At 41.9% G+C, this 26,172-nt stretch overlaps 1 protein-coding gene across 3 annotated transcripts in view; it reads right to left on the bottom strand.

Annotated features, from left to right (window-relative positions):
* ITPR3 (inositol 1,4,5-trisphosphate receptor type 3) overlaps nucleotides 1–26,172 on the bottom strand; it is a 406,280-nt gene that overhangs the window by 9,236 nt on the left and 370,872 nt on the right. For all 3 annotated transcript variants that reach the window (XM_077481406.1, XM_077481407.1, XM_077481408.1), the window contains exon 56: nucleotides 16,326–16,486. In XM_077481406.1, the coding sequence (XP_077337532.1) occupies nucleotides 16,326–16,486 (161 nt within the window). The remainder of the gene's footprint in view (nucleotides 1–16,325; nucleotides 16,487–26,172) is intronic.

Raw genomic sequence — 26,172 nt, 5'->3', positions numbered from 1 at the left:
GGAAGAGCCCAAATCACTTTAATAGTTCACCATGAAACAGCTAACACGTTTTGGAAGCCAAAAATACATCCCTTTTGTGTTTTTGGCAGTGACAACAGTTAACCAGTTGCGCCAAGAAGCTTGTGGTTACTGCCACAGTTGTTTATTGCTGTTACTGCCAATACGTCTGTTCTGGAGTCATAGTTTTATAGTTAGTAAGGTTGAATAAAGACACCAGTCCATCCAGTTCAACCTGAGTGAGTGTCTACAATTGTCCCTGTACATTGCACACTCATATCAGTCCCTATCCTCAAGGAGCCAAGCCAAGGTCCCCATTCATATACTAGGGCCAATTTTGGACAGAAGCCAGTTAACCTACCTGCATGTCTTTGGAGTGTGGGAGGAAACTGGAGTACCTGGAGGAAACCCACACAGGCACAGGGAGAACATGCAAACTCCAGGCAGGTAGTGTCGTGGTTGGGATTTGAACCAGTGACCCTTCTTACTGCTAGGTGAGAGTGCTACCCACTACACCACTGTGCTGCCCAGAGTCTAGTTAAGTTCTGGCTAAATCTTAAAACCCCTTTCACACTGGGGCATTTTTCAGGCGCTTTAGCTTTTAAAAAAGCGCCTGTAAAGCACCTGAAAGAAGCCGCAACTGCAATCCCAATGTAAAAGCTTTCACACTGAGGCGCTGCGCTGGCAGGGCATCAAAAAAATTCCTGCAAGCAGCTTCTTTCCAACGCTTTTGGAGCGGTGAATGCACTGCTCCTAAAGCGCCCCTTCCCACTGAAATCAATGGGAAGCGCCTGCAAAACGACTGAAAAGTGCCTGCAAAACGCTTTTGGCAGCAGCGCTTTTTGGGCGCTTTTAACCTTTTGGCCACTAGCAGGGTTTAAAAGTGCCCCAATAACACGCGAAAAATGCTGGTAAAGCGCTGCTAGTTTAAGCGGCACTTTACGAGCGTTTTTCGGGCAGCTGACATTATGAAAGGGCTCTTAAAGCACTTGGGCTTTCACATTGGGATTGCAGATAAGGCTTCTTTCAAGCGCTTTACAGGTGCTTTTTTAAATGCTAAAGCGCCTGAAAAACGCCTAAAAAATGCCCCAGTGTGAAAGAGGACTAAGCCCCGATGAAGAAACATATTGGTCGTTTTCATGTGAACCATTAAAGCTAATTCAATTGTTCAACCATTTTGGTCTTGTGCTCATTTTGTCTTTTTTTAATTCAGGTTGCCTAAGGATTAGCTATGAATTAAATAAGAACATTTTTTATTAAAAAAAAATAAAAAAATCCCTACTTGGGAGGTTGCTTTTAACTTACATTGGGTTCAGATTAAAGGACACCCCCTCAAAGAACCAGTCTAAATACATTTAAAACATTACTATTGTTATAATGTGTTTTTCTCTTTCGTTCATTGACGGACACAGTATCTTCATCTTGACCTTAGGGTTATATCGCCCCCTTCAGGAGAGGACTAGGCAGAACATGTTAAAAACAGCAAAACTGCACAGTACCGCCCAGGGGCGGTCCTAATGGCTATAACCCCACACACTGCATCCAGCAGCTCAGTTTTTTTTTCTGCCTAGTGTAGGAGAAGGACCTGGCTCTCGGTGGGACCATTGGTCTTGGGAATTTTTTTCTGCATTTTTGATTCCCGTGATCTACAATCAACAGCCGGGCTGGGTGACAGGCTGGATAATATAGATCCTGGTAGTCTCCCCAGCCTGGCCATCGAGCATGAGCAGACCTTAGCTACGCGCTGGGTCGGCCACGACATGCCCTGTCTAATCTAGGGGTGGCTGGTGAGCTATATGCTCTGGGGCACATATGTGACCGGGGCTACTGCTGTCTGTGTCATTGTTGTGGGGCCCAAAACAGCTGCCTCATACTTGCCAACTATCCAGGTTTAAATTCCCTCATCCCTTGGAGTTTTATTCCTGTGCTGTGTCCCAATATCTCAGTGTGAAGTGCTGGTACTAATGCTGCCCAGCTCTGCCCTATTGTTGTGTACAGATGACTCACCTGCTAACCCCGTATTTACATGTAAATAATCGGCATTCATATGTAAATTGCGGCAACAATACTAGCTGCGGCCGACGCCATTGATATGTAAAGGCAGCATTCCTATGTATATCATGCTCCCCTGCAGTGAGGAGATGATGTACGGTAACCTCTAGCAACTAGTCAGTAAGCAGTAATGATATGCTGTAACTGCTGGCAACCAATCGCAATTGCTGCCTGATTTGATACAGAAAACAGAATTTAAGAAAGTGTATTGTACAGCATAGTTGGCTGATGAGCGGAATATCACATGGTATATCAAGCTCGCATACAGAGATAATTGAGTTTTTGGTGTTTTTAGCATTTTCGAGGCTCAAAAGTAATAAATAAAATGTTTCCCTTTAACCACTTCAGCCCCGGCAGATTTTACCCCCTTCCTGACTAGAGCACTTTTTGTGATTCGGCACTGTGTCGTTTTAACTGACAATTGCGCGGTTGTGTGACATTGTACCTAAACAAAATTGACATCCTTTTTTCCCACAAATAGAGCTTTCTTATGGTGGTATTTCATTGCCTGTTATTTTTTGCGTTATAAACCAAAAAATTGCCAATTTTGAAAAAAACTTATTTTTTTTTGCATGAATAAATATCTATATGCTATATATATATATATATATATATATATATATATATATATATATATATATACAGTGCCTACAAGTAGTATTCAACCCCCTGCAGATTTAGCAGGTTTACACATTCGGAATTAACTTGGCATTGTGACATTTGGACTGTAGATCAGCCTGGAAGTGTGAAATGCACTGCAGCAAAAAAGAATGTTATTTCTTTGTTTAATTTTTTTTTAAATAGTGAAAAGTTTATTCAGAGGGTCAATTATTATTCAACCCCTCAATTCAACAGAATTCTGTTTGGTTCCTCTAAAGTATTATGAAGTAGTTCAGGCACAAAGAACAATGAGCTTCACATGTTTGGATTAATTATCTGTTTTTCCAGCCTTTTCTGACTATTTAAGACCCTCCCCAAACTTGTGAACAGCACTCATACATGGTCAACATGGGAAAGACAAAGGAGCATTCCAAGGCCATCAGAGACAAGATCGTGGAGGGTCACAAGGCTGGCAAGGGGTACAAAACCCTTTCCAAGGAGTTGGGCCTACCTGTCTCCACTGTTGGGAGCATCATCCGGAAGTGGAAGGCTTATGGAACTACTGTTAGCCTTCCACGGGCTGGACAGCCTTTGAAAGTTTCCTCCCGTGCCGAGGCCAGGCTTGTCCGAAGAGTCAAGGCTAACCCAAGGACAACAAGGAAGGAGCTCCGGGAAGATCTCATGGCAGTGGGGACATTGGTTTCAGTCAATACCATAAGTAACATACTCCACCGCAATGGTCTCCGTTCCAGACGAGCCCGTAAGGTACCTTTACTTTCAAAGCGTCATGTCAAGGCTCGTCTACAGTTTGCTCATGATCACTTGGAGGACTCTGAGACAGACTGGTTCAAGGTTCTCTGGTCTGATGAGACCAAGATCGAGATCTTTGGTGCCAACCACACACGTGACGTTTGGAGACTGGATGGCACTGCATACGACCCAAAGAATACCATCCCTACAGTCAAGCATGGTGGTGGCAGCATCATGCTGTGGGGCTGCTTCTCAGCCAAGGGGCCTGGCCATCTGGTCCGCATCCATGGGAAGATGGATAGCACGGCCTACGTGGAGATTTTGGCCAAGAACCTCCGCTCCTCCATCAAGGACCTTAAGATGGGTCGTCATTTCATCTTCCAACAAGACAACGACCCAAAGCACACAACCAAGAAAACCAAGGCCTGGTTCAAGAGGGAAAAAATCAAGGTGTTGCAGTGGCCTAGTCAGTCTCCTGACCTTAACCCAATTGAAAACTTGTGGAAGGAGCTCAAGATTAAAGTCCACATGAGACACCCAAAGAACCTAGATAACTTGGAGAAGATCTGCATGGAGGAGTGGGCCAAGATAACTCCAGAGACTTGTGCCGGCCTGATCAGGTCTTATAAAAGACGATTATTATCTGTAATTGCAAACAAGGGTTATTCCACAAAATATTAAACCTAGGGGTTGAATAATAATTGACCCACACTTTTATGTTTAAAATTTATTAAAATTTAACTGAGCAACATAACTTTTTGGTTTGTAAGATTTATGCATCTGTTAATAAATCCTGCTCTTGTTTAAAGTTTGAAGGCTCTAACTTATTTGCATCTTATCAAACCTGCTAAATCTGCAGGGGGTTGAATACTACTTGTAGTCACTGTATATATATATATATATATATATATATATATATATATATATATATATATATATAAAAAAAAATTTTTTTCCTCAGTTGGCTGATATGTATTCTTCTACATATAAAAAAAACAAACAAAAAAAAAACACCCGCAATAAGCGCATATAAATTGGTTTGCGCAAAAGTTATAGCGTCTACAATATAAGGGATCGTTTTATTGCATTTTTATGTTTTGTTAGTGATGGCAGCAATCTGCGATTTTTATCGGGACTGCGACATTATGGCAGACAGATCGGATACTTTTGACACTATTTTGGGACCATTGTTATTTATACAGCGATCAGTGCTATAAAAATGCACTGATTACTGTGTAAATGACACAGGCAGTGAAAGGGTTAACCACCACTAGGGGGCAGTGAAGGGGTTAAGTGTGTCCAAGGGAGTGATTCTAACTGTGGGGGGGGAGGGGCTACAACACACATGACAGCAATCACTGCTCTCGGTGACAGAGAGCAGTGATCTCTGTCCTGTCACTAGGTAGAACGGGGAAATGCTTTGTTTACAAAAGCATCTCCTCATTCTACCACTCCGTGACACCATCGCGGGCACCTGGCGGTCATCGAGACCGCGGGACCTGGTGTGCCTGCAGCACCACTTCTTAAAGGGGACGTACCAGTACGCCCTTTTGCCCACTGCTGCCATTCTGCCGACGTAAATCAGTGTGTGCTGATCAGAAAGTGGTTAAAAAAAGTTACTAGATGAAAACGTGCCTAAAGCGCGAGTAGTCACATTTAGCCGCGTTTGAAATGCCTCTAAACAGCTTCTGAACGCATTTTTTTGGGTTCCAAAAAAAGCCTCTAAACGCAACTGCTTAGAAATGACTATAAACGAACCTGTGTACATTTACTGATAAGATAACAGAGGAGAGTTCAGGAGCAGTTGAAAAAAGGCCCAACTGCTCCTAAATGTCCGTTTACCAGCAGCAGTGTACATGAGGCCTAATTGTGGAAGAAAAAAAAAAGATACAGTACATAGAGTATTACTAGCAGAATCACAGAGTGAAAATAAAGGAATGAAAGCTGAAAAAAAGAAAAGTAATGTAGCCACCACTTCAAGACTGATAAGCCACAATATATTACATTTTCCTTCTTGGATTGAGATATGAATATGAAATTTACATTCATAGCATCAATCCTCTGCCTTACTCTTGGAGAATGTAGTGATACCAGAATTGTGCTGTAATTTATCCAGCTTGAAACAATGCAGTAGATGTGCCCCTGTCCTTCATTCCATCAACATCAAGTTCTGCAATACAACCTGGTACACAGGCTATAGAATCCAAAGTAATGCTGCAGAAAGCTATAGGAATTGTTACCCTGATTCTATTACCAGCAAAGTTTGGAACATCTGCACATAAATTGTGCATCTCCTGAGTGTATGCCACATCTGGTACAATCTGGAGTTTGTTTAAGGTTTCCAGCATAAAACAACTGGGGAACATGATATACTCTGTGCTATGCAAAACTGTTTATTTATGTTTGCCGCTTTATAATAACACAATATGCTTGAAATATATCTGCCCCTTCACCTGGTACGACATTGTGCTCCCATTTTCACTTAGCTACTCTAGGGTAATTATCCAAAATTGTAGCAATGTTTGATAGATTTCTGCTATTAAATCGTTAGCATTACAGCCTCTGTAGTTACAGAAAACACCATAAGATGCCAATGCGGAGCTTGGGGTTCCACAGTGTGCTAGGACCCTGGTAAAACCTTTGTAGGTATGGCATAGGTTAGATTTAGCTAAAAGTTGCAGAATAGGGGTTTACAAATCCACTGTGCACTACAAGTGCACTTGGAAGTGCAATCACTGTAGATCTGAGGGGAACGTGCAAGGATTTTTGCTCCCACGCGATTGGATGACAGAAATCAGCAGAGCTTCCCCTCAGATCTACAGTGGCTGCACTTCCAAGTGCACTTGCAGTGCAATTGTAGTGCACAGTGGATATGTCTTTAGTAAATCAACCCCAAAATGTGGCCCTCTTAAAACCTCCTGTTTTAGTGGTTTATACTGTTCATATGTATGCCGTTTCTTCATTTATTAAACATGTCCATTGCCCCTGGTTCGCTTGCTCCACTCATTGCTTTCCCTGGTTTCAGAGTGACTCCTTTCTTTGCAGGGATCTATAAAGCCACCCATCCATGTGCGCTCCCAGCCAGGACTAAAGCTGATGCTGTGTACATCAATTCATACATACAGCTGCATAGTTAGCACTTGCAGCCTTTTCAAATACAGAGAAACACCATAAGATTTAAATTCAGAGCTGTGTTTCCACAGCTTCTGTTAGGTTTCCTGCCTAGCTGAGCCAAGACATACAATCAAGGCTAGAAATGCACACATTTTAATTACAGAAAGTGACATATTTGGTAGTTTTTGAGACCAAAGAGAGGGGGAGAGCATTCAATATGGAAATCACTGCTCTGGGATTCAACAAAATGGCGGCCTATGGCAAAGAAGAAACAGGAGCAATGCTGGAGGCATTTACAGCACATACTAACTTTGGCAGCATAATTAATATTGTGGAATGTATGCTCTTTTGTTAAAGAACAATTAATATGAAACTGTTATGGGTAAACTGGGTAAAGTTCCACTTTAAATGTGGTGGCTGCATTTGTTTTTTTGTGAGAATTTGTGTCCTCATGTCTTTTATGTATACTGAACTGATGTATCAAACAATCATATCAGTTTTACCAGCTTACACGGATAAACTACAAAATAACATCTCACTTTGTAATAGAGATACAGAGGGATTCCCAGTAGTCCAAATCAGGAGAGCAGCCTTATGACATCCATGGTAGCCAACCAACAGCAATTATATTTTTTTAGTTTTTCAGGTGAACCTGATTGGAAGCTGCATGCAGGTCTATGAGCAGGTGGATGTAATCTGATTTGTGTCCTTTTACATTCAACTCTAATGCCAGATACACACAGTTGGAAATTCCGACAGAAAAAGTCAGTTTAGTACGTCACCTCATTCCGAACAATCAGATTTTTCTGACAACTTTGTGCGACCATGTGTATGCAAGACAAGTTGTGGCCAAATCCGTCAGAAAAAAATCAGACGGATTTTGTGGTCAGAATGTCCAACCATGTGTATGGGGCATAAGTCCACCCAGGTCCAGGGAAAAAAAAATGGAAAGGACTGCTTCTCTTTCCATTTTATGGCTATAAATGAGAGACTGGGTTCACACTGCAGCACGCAGCGGCTCACAGCAGAGGATCCGGTGCGTCCCTTTTCACCGTTTCAGGTCTGATTTCAGTCTGAATTTTTGGCAGAATTCAGACCTGAAATGGACCAGAAGACGCACTGGACTCCTGTGCAATTCACACTGGAGCCACTTGGGAGATTGTGACCGACTCTCCATGGAGCCAGTTCACACATCTCCTGACATGCAAATTGGATGCGGAGAAAAACACATCCAATTCGCAATAGTGTGAACCCAGCCAGACAGATCAGAGGTGGCCTGATATAAATGGAAACAAGTCTGTTTACATCCGGCAGCCCAAAGATCCAACACAGGTCCACAACAGTCTGCTGTCAAAATGTAGAAAACAACTGAACAGGCATGGATGTCACAAAACTGACATCTGTCCAATTCTGCTACGATTTAGCAGTGGTCTATTCACAGATTCCCTTTTAAACAGAGCACCCTTGTTAAAATCTGCATTGTTCTAAAACCAGAAGCCCTGGAGAATATAATGGTCATCATTGCAATTTTTTACATCACCAGTGTTAATTTAGTTTTTAATTTTTGTTAATTTAAATATTTTCGTCGATCAAATACATACTTTTTTTAGTCGACTAAAATACAACTTGAATTAAAATGACATTTTAGTCAAAAGACTAAAACTAAATCGAAATTGTGATATCAAAATGAACACTGTACGTCACACAATATTTGCGTAGCTGTTTATCAAATGCAAATTTTCTGGAAAAAATACACCTAAATACATTTTAATGCACACAAACTTAATATAATACCCAGATTTTGGTATATAAAAGATAAAAAATATAATAGATGATATCATGCCGAGTACATGTCACACGCCTTACATGTCACACTTTAAAATGCATACACCTGTGGAATCGCAACAAACTGTGGTACATTCAATTATCCAGAGGCAACATTTTAAAAGCCTTAACAGTCTACTAGTTTAGAGTTAAACAGGAGATCTTTCAGTAGAATTATTGCTACCGTTTTGACCTTTGCAACAATATCTCACATGTGTGGTGTGATCACCATTTACAATTGAGGGACCTACATGTGCATTTACATTTTTCCGTGAGCACGAGGGGACAGGGTACTCCTATTTTTATTTATTTTTTTATAATGTCTCTAATTTTTTTTTCTTTTGGATCAACTTTATTCGATCACAAAGGATAAACATCCCTTAGATTGTAAGCTCTAACGAGCAGGGCCCTCTGATTCCTCTTGTATCAAATTGTATTGTTATTGCAATATCTGCCTTAATTTTGTAAAGCACTGCGCAATCTGTTGGCGCTATATAAATCCTGTATAATATAAATAATAATAAAAATCACTTGCGATAGCATGGGCCGTGACAAGTACACTTTATTGAGAGAGTCTGTCAGACCTTTTTCTCCCTGTAAAAGTGATCGGGTGGCTGCAGACAAAGGGTTAACATTTGCCCTTCTGCAGCTAAACTCGAATTGTAACACCTAGTTTTTATTTGTTACATGTTCCCACTCACATAGCATAGCATAACTTAGAAATTAGGGTTTTATTTGACATTTTCATTAGCATCTTAATGGAGGGGGGGGGGGGGGGGGGAGTGTAATATAAGCAGATTAGTTTGACTTAAAAGCTTAAAGCCAAAGTTTAAACAGTTTTTGCAGTAGTCTTTTGCTACCTGAGGTTTTACAGGTGATGTACAGTTACTTGTTAGCTTGCTTGGTCATTTAGTCCTGTAGCAGGTGGAAAGCCAAGTTGTACAAAGCTTACTGAGGGGTTGGGACACCTTTGTTAACTTGTAATGACAATTTATTAAAAAAGGAACTGAATATGGAACAACATTATTCCTAATGCACATAAAATATATCCATACCTCCCAACTTTTTGAGATGAAAACAAGGGACACCTATTAGCAAAAGTAGATAATCATAGGTCACACACCCCTGCCACGTCCCCTTAAAGTTAAACCCACAAGTGACTTTTTACCACTACTTTTCCTTTATATTGGCTTTTGACATTTACAAATGCAGCAATTTAGAAACTGGATGAAAGGTTTAGCACTGGGAAATACTTTTTGAAAGATAAAAAGTGCATTTTATATACAATTATATACATCAGACAATGTAAGGGAGATCAAATGAGGAGGAAAGAGGGACAGAGGGACTGTCCCTCAAAATCAGGAACAGCTGGGAGCTATGAATATATATCATAGGCAATTCTTACCCCCGCCTTTTTAATTAATGCTCTAAAATACAGGTTGTGACAAATGTTGACACCAGAAACTGTAATGCCTTACTTTACATTAAAGTGGTTGTAAACACTTCCATATACCCAGTGAAGTGACTGACCTCGGATGATATACGATGAAACAAATCCTCCTACATAGATTTTACAGTACTTGTTTATTTGCAGCCCCCTCCTCCCTACACCCCTTCAAATTAGCAGAAAAGTGTTTAAATCCTTCTTCATCTGTTAGTATCACAGAGGAGGGGGTGGAGATGCTGCAGCTAGTGTGTGAGTGCGGATTGGAGGAAACACACCCTCCCTCCCCGATACAAATTTTATCTCATGTGTTGGGAAAAGTGACTCATGCTGATAACAGAGGAATGAAGCACTAGAGAGAAACGACACCTAGGCTGGCCATACACGCTTCAAATATCAGCCTGTCCAACAGGAACCAGTTCTAACCATTAATGGCAGGTTGAATGTACCAAGTTGATCAATCAATCAATTTGGGTACAACCAGCCTGACGGATTTTCTTGTGATTATCGCTAGCAGCATCTATAGCTGTGTGATGGTCAGTGTCTTCTCTTGATGGGGATGGCTTTCCCTGCCTGGAGCAGACTAATTTCTTTCCTGCGATCCATGGTTGCAGGAAAGAAATTTGCACCATGTATGGCCTGCCTTAGAGCTTTGGAGAGAGATAAGTAAACAGTACAGATGCTTTGCTCAGATTTCATGACTGAGGTTTACAACTATTTTTAAGTGCATGCTTACTAAAACTGGCCATAAATGGATCGAAATGTGGTTGGTTTAGCACTTCTGTTGTATGGGAATTCTAGAAAATTTGGGTTTTCAAAATACAATAGCACAGCAGGGAATGTGTCTCCATCCACCTCAGTTGTATGGATGGGGGAATCCACTTGTTTTTTCTTTGATCAATTTGCTAGCTTATTGAAAAAAAAAAAAGGCCCATCTAGGCAGCTTTAGTAATGTATAAGTAAGTAATAAGTAAGTGTAATACAAAACACTTATTTTCTCTCTTACATAGGACACAGTGCTCCCCTTGACAATGCTTTTAGCAGGTCAGAAGGACCTACTTTTCAGGTGTCAAAGGTCAACATCTAATTTCTGGACTGAGATAATAAAAATCATGTGAATTCTTGTGCCTGTACACAGATACATCTAAGACCTGGTTTACACTGGCAGTCACCGTCACTGCCAGTTCCACATGCGCGGGAGTGACATCATCGCGGCTCCGGCCACTCATACAGCCGGAGGCCGAGTGAAGATCTAAGCCCTGTCAACGGTGATATCACAGTGCTGGAGGGCTTCGTTCTAAGGTAAGTATCTCCTAATGTGCTAGTATAGTAGATTTTTATTTTTAACTGCAGCGATTTACTACCGCTTTAAAGAAAAATTCCACCTTAACACGAAAATCTCGAAATCTACAGAAATCGATGATCTAACACTAACCTAGTAAAGAAGAAATTGGTATACATACCTTTTTTGAAGCCGATGCGGTCTCCAGTGGCGGAAACTCTGAGGGAGGACACATCCGACAATGGCTGGGAAATGAATGGGAAGTGACGTCCCCCATAGACTTACTATGGGGCTTCCGTTGTCGGCTATCCTCCTCACTTGCCTCCACTGTGAAGCTGCAGACAACAGCTCAGCGTGGGATTGGGTCGAATCGGTTTAAAAAGGTATGTATACTGATTGTATACCACAGCCAACCATTGTCGGCTGTGTCCTCTGCAGAGCTTCTGTCGCTGGAGGCCAGATCGGATCAGCTTAAAAAAAAGTATGTATACCGATTTCTTCTTTACAGGGTTAGATAGGTTAGTGTTAGATTGTGTCTGTCTGTATATTTAGAGATTTTAGTGTTAGGGTGGAATTATCCTTTAAAGTCACTCTAAATTCTCCTTCCACCTTCTACTCAACCTGGGCCAAAAAATATGACTATCATTCGGCATATCACTGCCAAAGGGTCCTTTCACACGGGGCGGATCAGTTCTGATCCGCCCCGCGGATATCCGTTTGCTCAGCGGGGATCACTCCGCCGATCCCCGCTGAGCAGGGAGATGACAGCTCCGTCTCTGCACACTGCGCAGGGACGGACCTGTCACTGCGCCACTCTCCCCTATGGGAGATCGGATGACGACGGACCGCAGTGCCCGTCGTCATCCGATCCGCAGACGGATGGAAAAATAGCTTTTTCCTCCGTTACACTTTTTCGGATCGGAGCGGGTCGGATGTCAGCGGACATGTCACCGCTGACATCCGACGCTCCATAGAGCTCTATGGAGCACCCGTTCAGGTCCGCCTGAAAAACTGACAGGCGGGCCTGAACGGGACGTCAGTGTGAAAGGGGCCAAAGGCAGCTGTAAACTGATTCTAAATTCATTTTACTCAAGTACTAACTATGAGCATTGTGTAGAAAATCTAATAGAAAATACCTGTGAGGTTTACATCAACTAATCACATTCTATCATTTTCCTGTGCAGTTTAAGAAAAATCTTTCTATCAGCAGCAAAGGGCAATGCACATGCTTTTTCCTTTTTCCATACAGCTGCCATAGCAGCTCCACAGCTCTGTGGAATGTTACATCGTAACATTCCACAGATATTTAATTGGATCAGCTATGTAAATACAGCAAAATGCTGGCAATTGCACATAAGTAGCATTATTCATATTTAATTGGCTTAGATTATGATACTGATTGATCATATCTGGTCCAAAATGCTAAAATAAAATTATGTAAGTTTATGTACTTTACACTTGAAGTACTAGGAGCAATTTTTAACATTTTCAAGCAGAGAATGGTTAATATCACATTTGCACTTGTGTGTTTTGGCAACACGCACTAAAACACACAGTTTAACATGTGCTACCACAACACATGGCAGTGCACCTGCTCTATGTGCATGGTGTTGCAATACTATTCATTGTGAATGGTTCCACAATACATTGTACAATAAAACATAAGCATAAGATTAACATACATAAGAATGTGTATACCATTATTTTTTTTTAAGAACGCCTCACATTTTTTCATCTGTTATGCACTGGTAGCCCATTCATAATGGATTTGCATTAATGCATGCTTTAAAGCGTGCAATCTACTGCACCCCAATGGAACACGTTAATGATAATGGGCCCTAAAACTTATATCCAGCTGTTTTTGTTGTCCTTTTAAAAACTGGAATGGAGTGAGGCTTTCTCTAAGCCCGGGTTCACACTATAGCACGCTGTGGATCGCACAGGGGTGCTGTGCGTCGCTGTTCCCAGTTTCAGGGACGAAGCAGGACCGATTCTATGCCTGAATTCGGCCCTGAAACAACTCAAAGACGCACAGTGCGCTCCGCAGCCGTCCTGGAGATATGTGAACTGGTTCCATAGGGAGCCAGTCACATTCTTCTGCTATGCGAATTAGATGCGGGGAAACACACATCTAATTTGCATAGGTGTGAACAGGGGCTCAAAGTCAGACCATAATCACTGGAACAGGTGTCCTCATTGGAATATTTCCCCTGTATTCCTGCTCTGGTGACAGCTGTAAAATGTTGCATCCCATAATTTTGTCACCAAGACAAATAGGATTTCTTCTTCTCTCTGAAGCCCCATACACACTATCAGTTTTTCTGCTGAGTTTTTCCTTCAGGTTTACCAAAACCATGTAGTACAAGGGCCTGCCTGATTGCATACACATTGGAACTCCTAAGGTTTGATCTCATATTATATGGTTTTGGTAAATCTGAAGGAAAAACTCAGCAGAAAAACTGATAGTGTGTATGGGGGTTAGGAGGAACTTCACTCCCCCAACTGATTTTTCTTTTTAGCACCATCATTTTCTCTATCATCATCAGGGAGCCACCTGTCTCTTGCTTGCAGATGGTTCCCTGATGATGAGGCTGTCAGGTCCACCATCCTGCTACTCTATGGACACCGATGGCTTCTGGGATGTCTGATGTAGTTAATCCAGGATGCTTTGGCAATGGTACAAGTCATTCTTGCCTAGGCGAGAATGGAGGTAGTTGGTCGGATTGAGACTGTATGTTAAAGGGGAAGGTTGAAGGTTGCATTAGTGCAAATGAGTTTTGGAGTAAAAATCTGTAGATGTACTTTGTTGTATGTTTATATTTTCACATTCATCTTTTTGTTGTGAGATTGAAAGATTTTGCCTGTCAAATGGATAGACATTTAAATACAATGCTTTTGGCTATACATTTCTAGGTCATCAACATTTTCCAACATAGTGAGGAGCTTTTGATTGATGGTACAGCGTTAAAGATGGATTCCAGGTATGGATATTTTTACATAGTTACATTGGTCCAGCTTGAACCAATGTAACTATGCATATAACATACCTGTGGCGGATCCCTCTAAAACCTGGAAATCACTGTAGTGAACACTGCTGTATTGATCTCCACTGACTTCCGGGCCTGACTTCCAAACAACTGCCCTGCTGCATCCTGAATACAGGAAGTTAGCTGCTTGGCACAGTATCATTCACAGTTTACTTCGCATTTTCTCAATGAATGCAAAGTATTCTCTTATTGGAGGAGGTGGAGAGGCTGGGCGATGATATGTTACACTCTCTACCTCATCCAATCAGATAATGCTTTGCACTCATTTAGATTCTATGAATGGCGCCCGAACCCAGGGTCTGACCTGTGTTTAGAATGGAACTTTGCATGACACCTTGGAAACTAGTGAAAATAACTGCAGTAGTGGTGTCTGCTACAGTGATTTCCAGCTACTAGAGGAATCCCACAGGCATAATCTATGCATAGGTACATTGGTCTAACCTTGACATATGTAAATATATACATACCTGAATTTCATCTTTAACAGGTCATGCACACTGCAGCTCAAAGCAGCTGCTCTTATAGGCTTTTGAGCTTTTTTAAGCGTGGAAACTCCCCTCCATGTTAGCCAATGTGTTCATGCACATTATGGCTTTTTCAGGCATGTACAGACATATGCGCTTACAAGCAGAACCCCCCCCCCCCCCACTCGCATTTGTGAGAGGAGCTTTCAAGCAGAAAAGACGCCTAAGTGCCCAACAATGCGTGAAAAAAAGCAATGAAAGAGCATGAAATGCTCAAAGAAGCTCGAAAACACACACCAAAAAAAAAGTAGGAAAAATTTACTGAAAAAATGCTTATGCTCAAAAAAGCTTTTAACCACTTGCCAACCGCTGCACACCGATATACTACAGCACAATGGCAAAATGGGCAAATGGGTGCATCTGTGCGCTACCTTTAAGAGGCGGTGATAGCAGGCACAAGCGCTGCATACATTGTGACCGTGCCCGCAGAACGGGGAAGTGTAAACAAGGCATTTCCAGGTTCTGGCTTGTGTCATGACAGAGATTACCGCTCCCTGTCATCTGGAGTGGTGATCGCTGTCATATGACTTGAAGCCCACCTCCCCACAGTTAGAACCACTCCCTAGGAAAACACTTAACCCCTTCATCGCCCCCTAGTGGTTAACCCCTTCACTGCCAGTGTCATTTACACAGTAATCAGTGCATTTTTATAGCACTAATCTCTGTATAAATAACAATGGTCCAAACATACTGCCAAAATTGTCCGATGTGTCTGCCATAATGTTGCAGTCCTGATAAAAATAGCAGATTGCCACTATTACTAATAAAAAAAATGTAATAAAAAAGGCATAAAATTATCTCCTGTAGACGCTATAACTTTTGCGCAAACGAATCAATATATGCTTATTGTGATTTTTTTTTTTTTACAAAAAATATGTAAAAGAATACATATTATATATGTAAAAAAAAAAAACATTTTTTATATATTTTTGGGAGGTATTTATTATAGCAAAAAGTAAAAAATTCTGAATTTTTTTTTTTTCAAAATTGACGCTCTTTTTGTTTATATCGCAAAAAATAAAAACCGCAGAGGTGATCAAATACCACTAAAAGAAAGCTCTATTTGTGGGAAAAAAGGACGTCAATTTTGTTTGGGTGCAACGTCGCACGACTGTACAATTGTCAGTTAAATTTACGCAGTGCCGAATCGCAAAAAGTGCTCTGGTCAAGAAGGGGGTAAAATGTTCTGGGGCTGAAGCGGTTAAAGAAGCTCATCAAAAAACTTGCAAAGGAGCCCAAAAAGTACAAGCTTCTTCAAGCGGAAAAAAAAGCAGCTTTTTTTGAGTTGCGGTGTGCATGAGCCCTAAGTAACCAGAAATGGCTTACATTTCTACTAATGTAAGTGAATACTATGTATAGATTATTTTGAAGCTTAGGTAGTCTGTAGTAGAATTATTCACTGCATTAAACTGTTCAATTGGATAGCCCCTGCAGTGATGTAGGAGGTGGCAGCAGATAATGAAAACAAGTGATAATGTAAGGTATACAGTTTATCTGTTGATATCTTTTTTGCCATTTAATTTTATAAGTAATAGTACATAAATGTTTGGAAGGAAGACTATGCCTGTACATCCACCCTACTTCCAATGTCTATAGCCAATTTAAGGCTGTCTTGGAATTGTTTGCATCTTATGGCTGAGCACACCTTTACAGTACTGACAGCATTTTAAATAAACAAATGTGTTTCTGACCTTTATCATTTGCGCCACATAGCTTTCTGGACCAGTGTAATCCGTCTTGTTCTTCACTCTCACCAGCACGATGAAGTACAGATAATTCCAGATATTGTGCTCCTCCTTAATGTGCTCCTCAAAGGACACGGTCTTATTGTCAAATTTATCTCTCTCCAGTCCTGCAGAAATGAATGAGAATCACATTTTACAATTAGATAAGAGCACTATTAGCATGTGTATGCGAGCTTTAGGATTGCATTTTATTAATAAGCCACATTCAGAATATTATTGAGAGGGAGATTGCATGGCTTACTTTTAAAAACATTGATTTTTACAGGCATTGTGCTTGTTATACCAGATTTGTTAAAGCCTTTTCCAAAGTCCTGTATGGAATAATACATTGTATAGTTTTTCTTGTTAATACATATTTTACAATGGATCTGCCTTCTTTACTTAAATAAAACCTTATTACTAAATAAAACGATTATATTTTGACAAGGTTTTGACAGCATTTTTGAAGTTCCAACATACAGGATTGCTGTAGACCAGTGATTCTCAACCAGGTTTCAGTGGAACCCTTGGGTTCCTCCAGAGGTTGCTAGGGGTTCCTTCAGCATTGGGCAATTTCTGCCTCTCAGATAAGTTCCCACTGACACCATTGATCTTTTTAGATAACTGTAAGGAGATAATTCTTCCCAATGACCACAAGTGTAAGGACCGTTCTTCCCACTGACCGTCACACTAATGTATCATGAGTTGTAGATTTCTAATTTTTAGCAGGGGGTTCCTCAAGACTAGATAACTATTTTAAGGGTTCCTCTGTGTTGAAAAGGTTGAGAAAGGCTGCTGTAGAATATATTTTCTTACCACAAAGGTGAATCATGCATCACGGGTTGTATACTTCTTAATGTAAAATAATCTATTAAAGTGCAACTAAAGCCAACAATGATATACTCATTGACTACTTCTAGAGCAGATGATGATTTGTTATGCTCTTGAGCCAGCAGATAAATTGCAGCCTCCAAATCATCATCATAAATCCTCTATATCGAGTAAATAGATACCAAACATGTCACGCTTTAATATTGCCCGTGCCCATGCAATGGTGACAAACAACAAAACTTTTATTATCCATAGGTGATGCTTTAAAAGCCTTTACAGGTTACCACTTTAGGTTTACAGAGAAGATATAGTACTAGAATTACCGCCCATGATCTGATGTTCAAGGTTGTACCTCACATGTGTGGGACCGACATGCACATTCACTTTTGCGTGTAACTTTTTTTTATCGCTTTTTGTGCTGTCAAAAGAAAAAAATGTAAACATCCTTGTGACAGCAATAGGGATGTGCCACAGGTACTCTTTATGGAGAGATCTGGGGTCTCTAAGACCCCAAATCCCTCCTCTGCCCTTAAAAGCATTCAAAACATCAAGATTAGTAGTTTAGATTTGTTAAAAATGGCGCTGTTATCATCCGTGTCAGGTCATCTTTTACGGGTTACCATAGCAAAAAGCTGGTCAAAGCCAACCCCAGCTTTGTTCGGCTGACTGGCCAATATGACGGCTGGTCTTCCTATGGGACAGGGGAGCCTGAGAGAGGATTGCTTTTACAAGACTATGAAAACGGTACTGGGGTGATGCCTGCAGCTGCAGACATCATTCCGGTATGACTGCATGAAGTCCAGCAATGTACCGGTACGTCTGACTTTTTCTGCCGGAAAGTCTGACAGTGTGTACATGGCATATCTGTCTGCTGCTTTGTTCCCCTGCTATCAGCATGAGCCACTTCTGACAAGTATTCCTGACACAAAGAGAAAAAAGGTGACAGGGGAGGGAGCGCCAACTGATTGACAGCCTCAGCATTGTTCCTGTGTGCTGTGTGAATGGGGGGGGGGGTGTCCCTTATTTTTAATCAGCTCTCAGAGCTCTCCTCACTGAGCTCTGCAAAGTGCAACTTCAGCTCTCCATCCCCTATTTTCTGACAGTTCAGACAAGTTTTATAAAGTTTGCACTTAGTTACTTAACCACTTCAGCCCCGGACCAATAAACACCTTAAGGACCAGAGGTCTTTTTCCAATTTCGCACTGCGCTGCTTTAACTGGTAATTGCGCGGTCATGCAATATTGCACCCAAACGAAATTTGCGTCCTTTTCTTCCCACAAATAGAGCTTTCTTTTGATGGTATTTGATTGCCTCTGCGATTTTTATTTTTTGCGATATAAATGGAAAAAGAGCGAAAATTTTGAAAAAAAATGATATTTTCTTTTTTTTGTTAGAAGAAAAATCGAATAAACTAAATTTTAGTCATACATTGAGGGCAAAATTTATTCAGCCACATGTCTTTAGTAAAAAAAATGTCAATAAGCGTATATTTTTTGGTTTGCGCAAAAGTTATAGCGTCTACAAACTAGAGTACATTTTCTGGAATTTACACAGCTTTTAATTTATGACTGCCTATCTCATTTCTTGAGGTGCTAAAATGGCAGGGCAGTACAAACCCCCCCCAAATGACCCCATTTTGGAAAGTAGACACCCCAAGGAAACTGCTGATGGGTATGTTGAGCCCATTGAATATTTATTTTTTTTGTCCTAAGGGATTGAATAATGACAAAAAAAAATAAAAAATGTACAAAAAGTTGTCACTAAATGATATATTGCTCACACATGCCATGGTTATATGTGGAATTGCACCCCAAAATATATTCCACTTCTTCTCCCGAGTACGGGGATACCACATGTGTGGGACTTTTTGGGAGTCTAGTCGCGCACGGCATCCCGAAAACCAATCACCACCTTCAGGATTTCTAAGGGTGCAAATTTTTGATTTCACCCCTCACTACCTATCACAGTTTCGAAGGCCATAAAAAGCCAAAATAGCACAAAACCCCCCAAAATGACCCCATTTTGGAAAGTAGACACCCCAAGCTATTTACTGAGAGGCATGTTGAGTCCATGGAATATTTTATATTTTGCCACAAGTTGCGGGAATATTACAAACTTTTTTTTTTTTTGCACAAAGTTGTCACTAAATGATATATTGCTCACACATGCTATGGGCATATGTGAAATGACACCCCAAAATACATTCTGCTGCTTCTCCTGAGTACAGGGATACCACATGTGTGGGACTTTTTGGGAGCCTAGCCGCGTACGGGACCCCGAAATCCAAGCACCGCCTTCAGGATTTCTAAGGGCATAATTTTTTTATTTTACTCCTCACTACCTATCACTACCTATCACAGTTTTGACGGCCATAAAATGCCAAGATGGCACAAAACCCCCCCAAATGACCCCATTTTGGAAAGTAGACACCCCAAGGAAACTGCTGATGGGTATGTTGAGCCCATTGAATATTTATTTTTTTTGTCCTAAGGGATTGAATAATGACTAAAAAAAAAAAAAAAATGTACAAAAAGTTGTCACTAAATGATATATTGCTCACACATGCCAAGGTTATATGTGGAATTGCACCCCAAAATATATTCCGCTACTTCTCCCGAGTACGGGGATACCACATGTGTGGGACTTTTTGGGAGTCTAGTCGCGCACGGCATCCCGAAATCCAATCACCACCTTCAGGATTTCTAAGGGTGCACATTTTTGATTTCACCCCTCACTACCTATCACAGTTTCGAAGGCCATAAAAAGCCAAAATAGCACAAAACCCCCCAAAATGACCCCATTTTGGAAAGTAGACACCCCAAGCTATTTACTGAGAGGCATGTTGAGTCCATGGAATATTTTATATTTTGCCACAAGTTGCGGGAATATTACAAACTTTTTTTTTTTTGCACAAAGTTGTCACTAAATGATATATTGCTCACACATGCTATGGGCATATGTGAAATGACACCCCAAAATACATTCTGCTGCTTCTCCTGAGTACAGGGATACCACATGTGTGGGACTTTTTGGGAGCCTAGCCGCGTACGGGACCCCGAAATCCAAGCACCGCATTCAGGATTTCTAAGGGCATAATTTTTTTATTTTACTCCTCACTACCTATCACTACCTATCACAGTTTTGACGGCCATAAAATGCCAAGATGGCACAAAACCCCCCCAAATGACCCAATTTCGGAAAGTAGACACCCCAAGGAAACTGCTGATGGGTATGTTGAGCCCATTGAATATTTATTTTTTTTGTCCTAAGGGATTGAATAATGACAAAAAAAAATAAAAAATAAAAATGTACAAAAAGTTGTCACTAAATGATATATTGCTCACACATGCCATGGTTATATGTGGAATTGCACCCCAAAATATATTCCGCTACTTCTGCCGAGTACGGGGATACCACATGTGTGGGACTTTTTGGGAGTCTAGTCGCGCACGGCATCCCGAAAACCAATCACCACCTTCAGGATTTCAAAGGGTGCAAATTTTTGATTTCACCCCTCACTACCTATCACAGTTTCGAAGGCCATAAAAAGCCAAAATAGCACAAAACCCCCCAAAATGACCCCATTTTGGAAAGTAGACACCCCAAGCTATTTACTGAGAGGCATGTTGAGTCCATGGAATATTTTATATTTTGCCACAAGTTGCGGGAATATTACAAACTTTTTTTTTTTGCACAAAGTTGTCACTAAATGATATATTGCTCACACATGCTATGGGCATATGTGAAATGACACCCCAAAATACATTCTGCTGCTTCTCCTGAGTACAGGGATACTACATGTGTGGGACTTTTTGGGAGCCTAGCCGCGTACGGGACCCCGAAATCCAAGCACCGCCTTCAGGATTTCTAAGGGCATAATTTTTTTATTTTACTCCTCACTACCTATCACTACCTATCACAGTTTTGACGGCCATAAAATGCCAAGATGGCACAAAACCCCCCCAAATGACCCCATTTTGGAAAGTAGACACCCCAAGCTATTTGCCGAGGGCCATCTTGACACTATTGAATATTTTTTTTTTTGTCCCAAGGGATTGAATAATGACAAAAAAAAAAAAAAAAAAATGTACAAAAAGTTGTCACTAAATGATATATTGCTCACACATGCCATGGTTATATGTGGAATTGCACCCCAAAATATATTCAGCTACTTCTCCCGAGTATGGGGATACCACATGTGTGGGACTTTTTGGGAGTCTAGTCGCGTACGGCACCCCGAAAACCAATCACCACCTTCAGGATTTCTAAGGGTGCAAAGGCCATAAAATGCCAAAATAGCACAAAACCACCCCAAATTACCCCATTTTGGAAAGTAGACACCCCAAGCTATTTACTGAGAGTCATGTTGTCTGAACGAAAAAAAAGAGATTGATCGGTGGGTATGCCCACCGTTAGATACCTCCCTTCATCCACCCACTTCTAATGATGGACATACATGCACCATTTATATATGCCGAAGCATGGGGGCATCCTCCCGCAAAAAAGTTATGCCGCGTACATACGTTCAAACTTTTCCATGGGCAAGCCCCCTGTCGGAATTTTGACCGTATGTACGCGGCATTAGGAGCAAAATCGCTCCTCCACCCCTTATGCCCCCATGCGTCGGCATATATGCTCTTTTTTAACTGTGGTGGTGAAATCACCGCCTACAGCACTGGAGTCACGGCTTTATGTATCGTGGGAGCAAACGCTGTTGCTGTCAAGATAAATAAATCCGCGCTGCAGCTGAATGGCGTACCTGCTAAGCAAATTATGGTTAACGTTAAAACAAAGTAACATCCCAGTAAAACCTTACCATACCATACCTGCAAAGCAATTGCCAAAAAAAACAGTAAAAAATAAAACATTTTTTAACACAACCTGTGCCTAAAATATATATATGCCGAAGCATGGGGGCATCCTCCCGCAAAAAAGTTATGCTGCGTACATACGTTCAAACTTTTCCACGGGCAAGCCCTCCGTCGGAATTTTGACCGTATGTACGCGGCATTAGGAGCAAAATCGCTCTTCCACCCCTTATGCCCCCATGCTTCGGCATATATGCTCTTTTTTAACTGTGGTGGTGAAATCACCGCCTACAGCACTGGAGTCACGGCTTTATGTATCGTGGGAGCAAACGCTGTTGCTGTCAAGATAAATAAATCCGCGCTGCAGCTGAATGGCGTACCTGCTAAGCAAATTATGGTTAACGTTAAAACAAAGTAACATCCCAGTAAAACCTTACCATACCATACCTGCAAAGCAATTGCCAAAAAAAACAGTAAAAAATAAAACATTTTTTAACACAACCTGTGCCTAAAATAGATATATGCCGAAGCATGGGGGCATCCTCCCGCAAAAAAGTTATGCTGCGTACATACGTTCAAACTTTTCCACGGGCAAGCCCTCCGTCGGAATTTTGACCGTATGTACGCGGCATTAGGAGCAAAATCGCTCCTCCACCCCTTATGCCCCCATGCTTCGGCATATATGCTCTTTTTTAACTGTGGTGGTGAAATCACCTCCTACAGCACTGGAGTCGCAGCTTTATGTATCGTGGGAGCAAACGCTGTTGCTGTCAAGATAAATAAATCCACGCTGCAGCTGAATGGCGTACCTGAAAACATGAAAAATGGTTAACAATAACACAGTAAACAGTAAAGTATAAAAAATTAGAGAGAAGAGAGAGAGAGAGAGAGAGAGAGAACAATAAAACGACAACTATTTTTGGTTTTTATATTTTATATTTTTTTTGTTTTTTTTATTTTACTTTTTTTTTTTTTTTTTTTTTTTATACACTTTTTTTTGAACTGTAAACTGTAACTGTAACGGTTCGGGTCTCTCAAAATGCGATGGCATCTTGGGAGACCCTGTGTAAGTGTGCCTAGCCTGTGAAATGCTGTACCCTACGCTAATACTTCACTAGTTCATGGTAGCGTTCAAAACACTCACCCTGACAAAGACCAGGATTGCCAGGACAGCGTGGACAATAAGAACGGGTGTCACGCCTATATCCGCGCTTGCTACAGACACGACATCTTTTTTGGGGGGCTCGTTGGGTAGGGGTACTCGGGAGGACATAAGAATAATGCCTCTCATGCAGCCGGCTTACTGCATTTGGTTGGGAATGGTGAGGTACAGGACCCTCTGGATACAGAAGCTCTGTGACAACCTCTCTTTGGAAGAAAAGAAAGGTTAATGTTCCGCCTGAAGTTTTGTATAGCACAAAAGCATTCAGCAAAGCCAATTGAAATAAGTAAGCAGACACTTTTTTGTACCAGCGTCTGGTCTTACGGGAAGTTAGATACGGCGCCAACATCTGGTCATTGAGGTCCACCCCTCCCATATTTTTGTTATATTGGTGGACACAGAGGGGTTTCTCCACAATACCAGTCGCCGTAGAAATTTGGACCGTCGTGTCTGCATGAAGGGAGGTAAGAACGAAAACATTCTTATTATGCCTCCACTTCATAGCGAGCAAATTATTACACCGATAGCAGGCTCTCTCCCCCAGCCTAAGACGGGAATCTACAAGCCGCTGGGGAAAGCCCCGGCGATTAGGTCGCACGGTGCCACATGCTCCAATCTGATTATCAAATAAATGACTAAACAGTGGCACGCTGGTGTAATAGTTGTCCACGTACAAGTGGTACCCCTTTCCGAATAAGGGTGACACCAATTTCCACACTATCTTGCCAGCGCTTCCTATGTAATCAGGGCAGTTCTCCGGCTCTACGTAACTATCTTTACCCTCATAAACCTCCATGCATAGCCTGTGGCCCTGTCACAGCACTTATAGAGCTTGACCCCGTATCTGGTACGCTTGTTGGGAATGTACTGTTTGAATGACAAGCGACCAGTAAACTTAACCAGGGACTCATCAACGCAGACAACTTTTTGGGGAGTAAACAAGTCTGCAAAACGTTGGTTGAAGTGGTTTATGAGGGGCCGAATTTTGTAGAGCCAATCGTATTCAGGGTCTCCACGTGGACGACAAAGTTCATTGTCACTGAAGTGCAAGAACCGCAAGATCTGCTCGTATCGTTTCCTGGACATGGAGTTAGAGAACACGGGCATGTGGTCAGCCGGATGCGTGGACCAATAAGCCCGCATCCGCATAAATTTATGTGTGCCCATGTTGAGGGAAAGGCCCAAAAACGTCTTAAATTCGGAAACCGTAACTGGTTTCCAATCTCTGGCAAGAGACGGCAACTGGGGATTAGCGGCGATGCGTTGACCAGCATATAAATTGGTTTGGTCCACAATAGATCTATAGAGATCTTCCGTGAGATACAGAGAATAAAAATCGAGTGGCGTAAAATCATCTGTATCCACCTGAACACCGGGTTGGGCAGTGAATGGGGGAAGTACGGGTTCTGCAGAAGTGGTGGGCACCCAATTAGGATAGGCGAATTCTGCAGGAAGGGCACTATGGGTACGACGGGCCTGTCTTTGTCTTCTTCTTGGTGGCAGCGGGACACTACTTGTGCTTGCCACCTCGCCAGCTTGAACTGCACTTATGGGACTCGCCACGTCACCACGTGATACTGCAGTGCTGGATGTACGTCCAGGGTGTACTAGGCCGCTGGTGCTTGCCAGTTCACCAAAAGGATGAGCGGCGCTAGTACTGGCTCTATACTCCATACGAGGGACTTGCGGTTCCTGCACCTCAACAACATCAGAAAATCGGGGTCGGGTACGCCTGACAATAGCAGGGACCTCTTCTTCGTCGTCAGAGCTATCTGACATGGAGGCGCTGTCCTCTACAGGTTCGTATTCTGAGCCTGAATCTGACAGATCAGTGTCTTCCTCTTCACTATCTGTCATGCTCAGAAACGTGTAGGCCTCTTCACTAGTGTACCTTCGCTTTGCCATTTTGGGCTCTAAATTTAGGGGTACAGTAGTGAGACTCACAGGTAAAAAAGCACCTAGCCTGTCAGCGACTGTATAAAACGCTACAAAAAAAAACTGTTAGCGATCGCAGGGATCAGGCCTGACTCTGCGAACGCTGCAGTTATGTGTGTTGTGTTTTGTAAGTGACAGTGATCGATCGATACTGCACTTGGGTGGGCTGGGCTGGGCTGGGCAGAGGGGCAAAACGCAGGTGCTAGCAGGTATCTGGATTGATCCTGCTAACAATGCGTTTTTTTAGAACCCTAAATTGCTGGGCACGCTAGTATAGATCTGATCAGATCAGATATTGATCTGTTCGGATACTATACCACTAAGGGAGGTGTATGCTTTGCGCGTGGGTGTTAGCGGTGCTGGCACTAACCTAGCACTGCCTGGGGCGACGCAGACCCTTTCTGACCCTAAAACCAAATTTATATCACCCGCCGGGTGATCAGGGGGTTAAACCTTTATTAGGTAATAAATGGCGGGTGCCCTGATGCTATAAAAAGCGAACTACCTAACCAGCGTCACCCGTAACACTTATACGGTGATCACTGGTGAAAGGGTTAACTAAGGGCAATCAGGGGTTAAAACCTTTATTGGGTATTTATATGGGGGTACCTGAAGCTTTATAAAAACCTGACGGGGAACCTAAATAACTAACTGGCTAACCAGCGTCACCAGTGACACTTATGCAGCGATCGCTGGTGAAAGGGTTAACTCTAGGGGCAATCAAAGGGTTAAAACCTTTATTAGGTTATATATCGGGGTACCTAACGGTATAAAAACCTGGCGTTGAACCTAAAAAAAAACTAGCTTCCTAGCGGGACCAGTGACACTATTGCAGCGATCAGAAAAACGATCGCTTAGTGACACTGGTAAAAGAGGGTGAAAGGGTTAACTGGGAGGGCAATCAAGGGGTTAAACCTTTATTAGGGGGGGGTAGGGGGCTACCCTGGACCTAAAGGGGCCTAACACTAGCTGCCCTGACACTTTTTACAGTCACAACTGACACTAAATGTAGTGATCAATAAATAAATGAACACTGCATTAGTGACACTGTGACTGGGGGGGGGCGGGGGGCCGATCG

Source organism: Lithobates pipiens, unplaced genomic scaffold (assembly GCF_037356315.1).
Source record: "Lithobates pipiens isolate NorthernLeopardFrog02 unplaced genomic scaffold, aLitPip1_a1.2 Scaffold_16, whole genome shotgun sequence".
In the NCBI taxonomy this organism is placed as follows: domain Eukaryota; kingdom Metazoa; phylum Chordata; class Amphibia; order Anura; family Ranidae; genus Lithobates; species Lithobates pipiens.
This window is presented reverse-complemented; position numbering and strand designations above follow the sequence as displayed.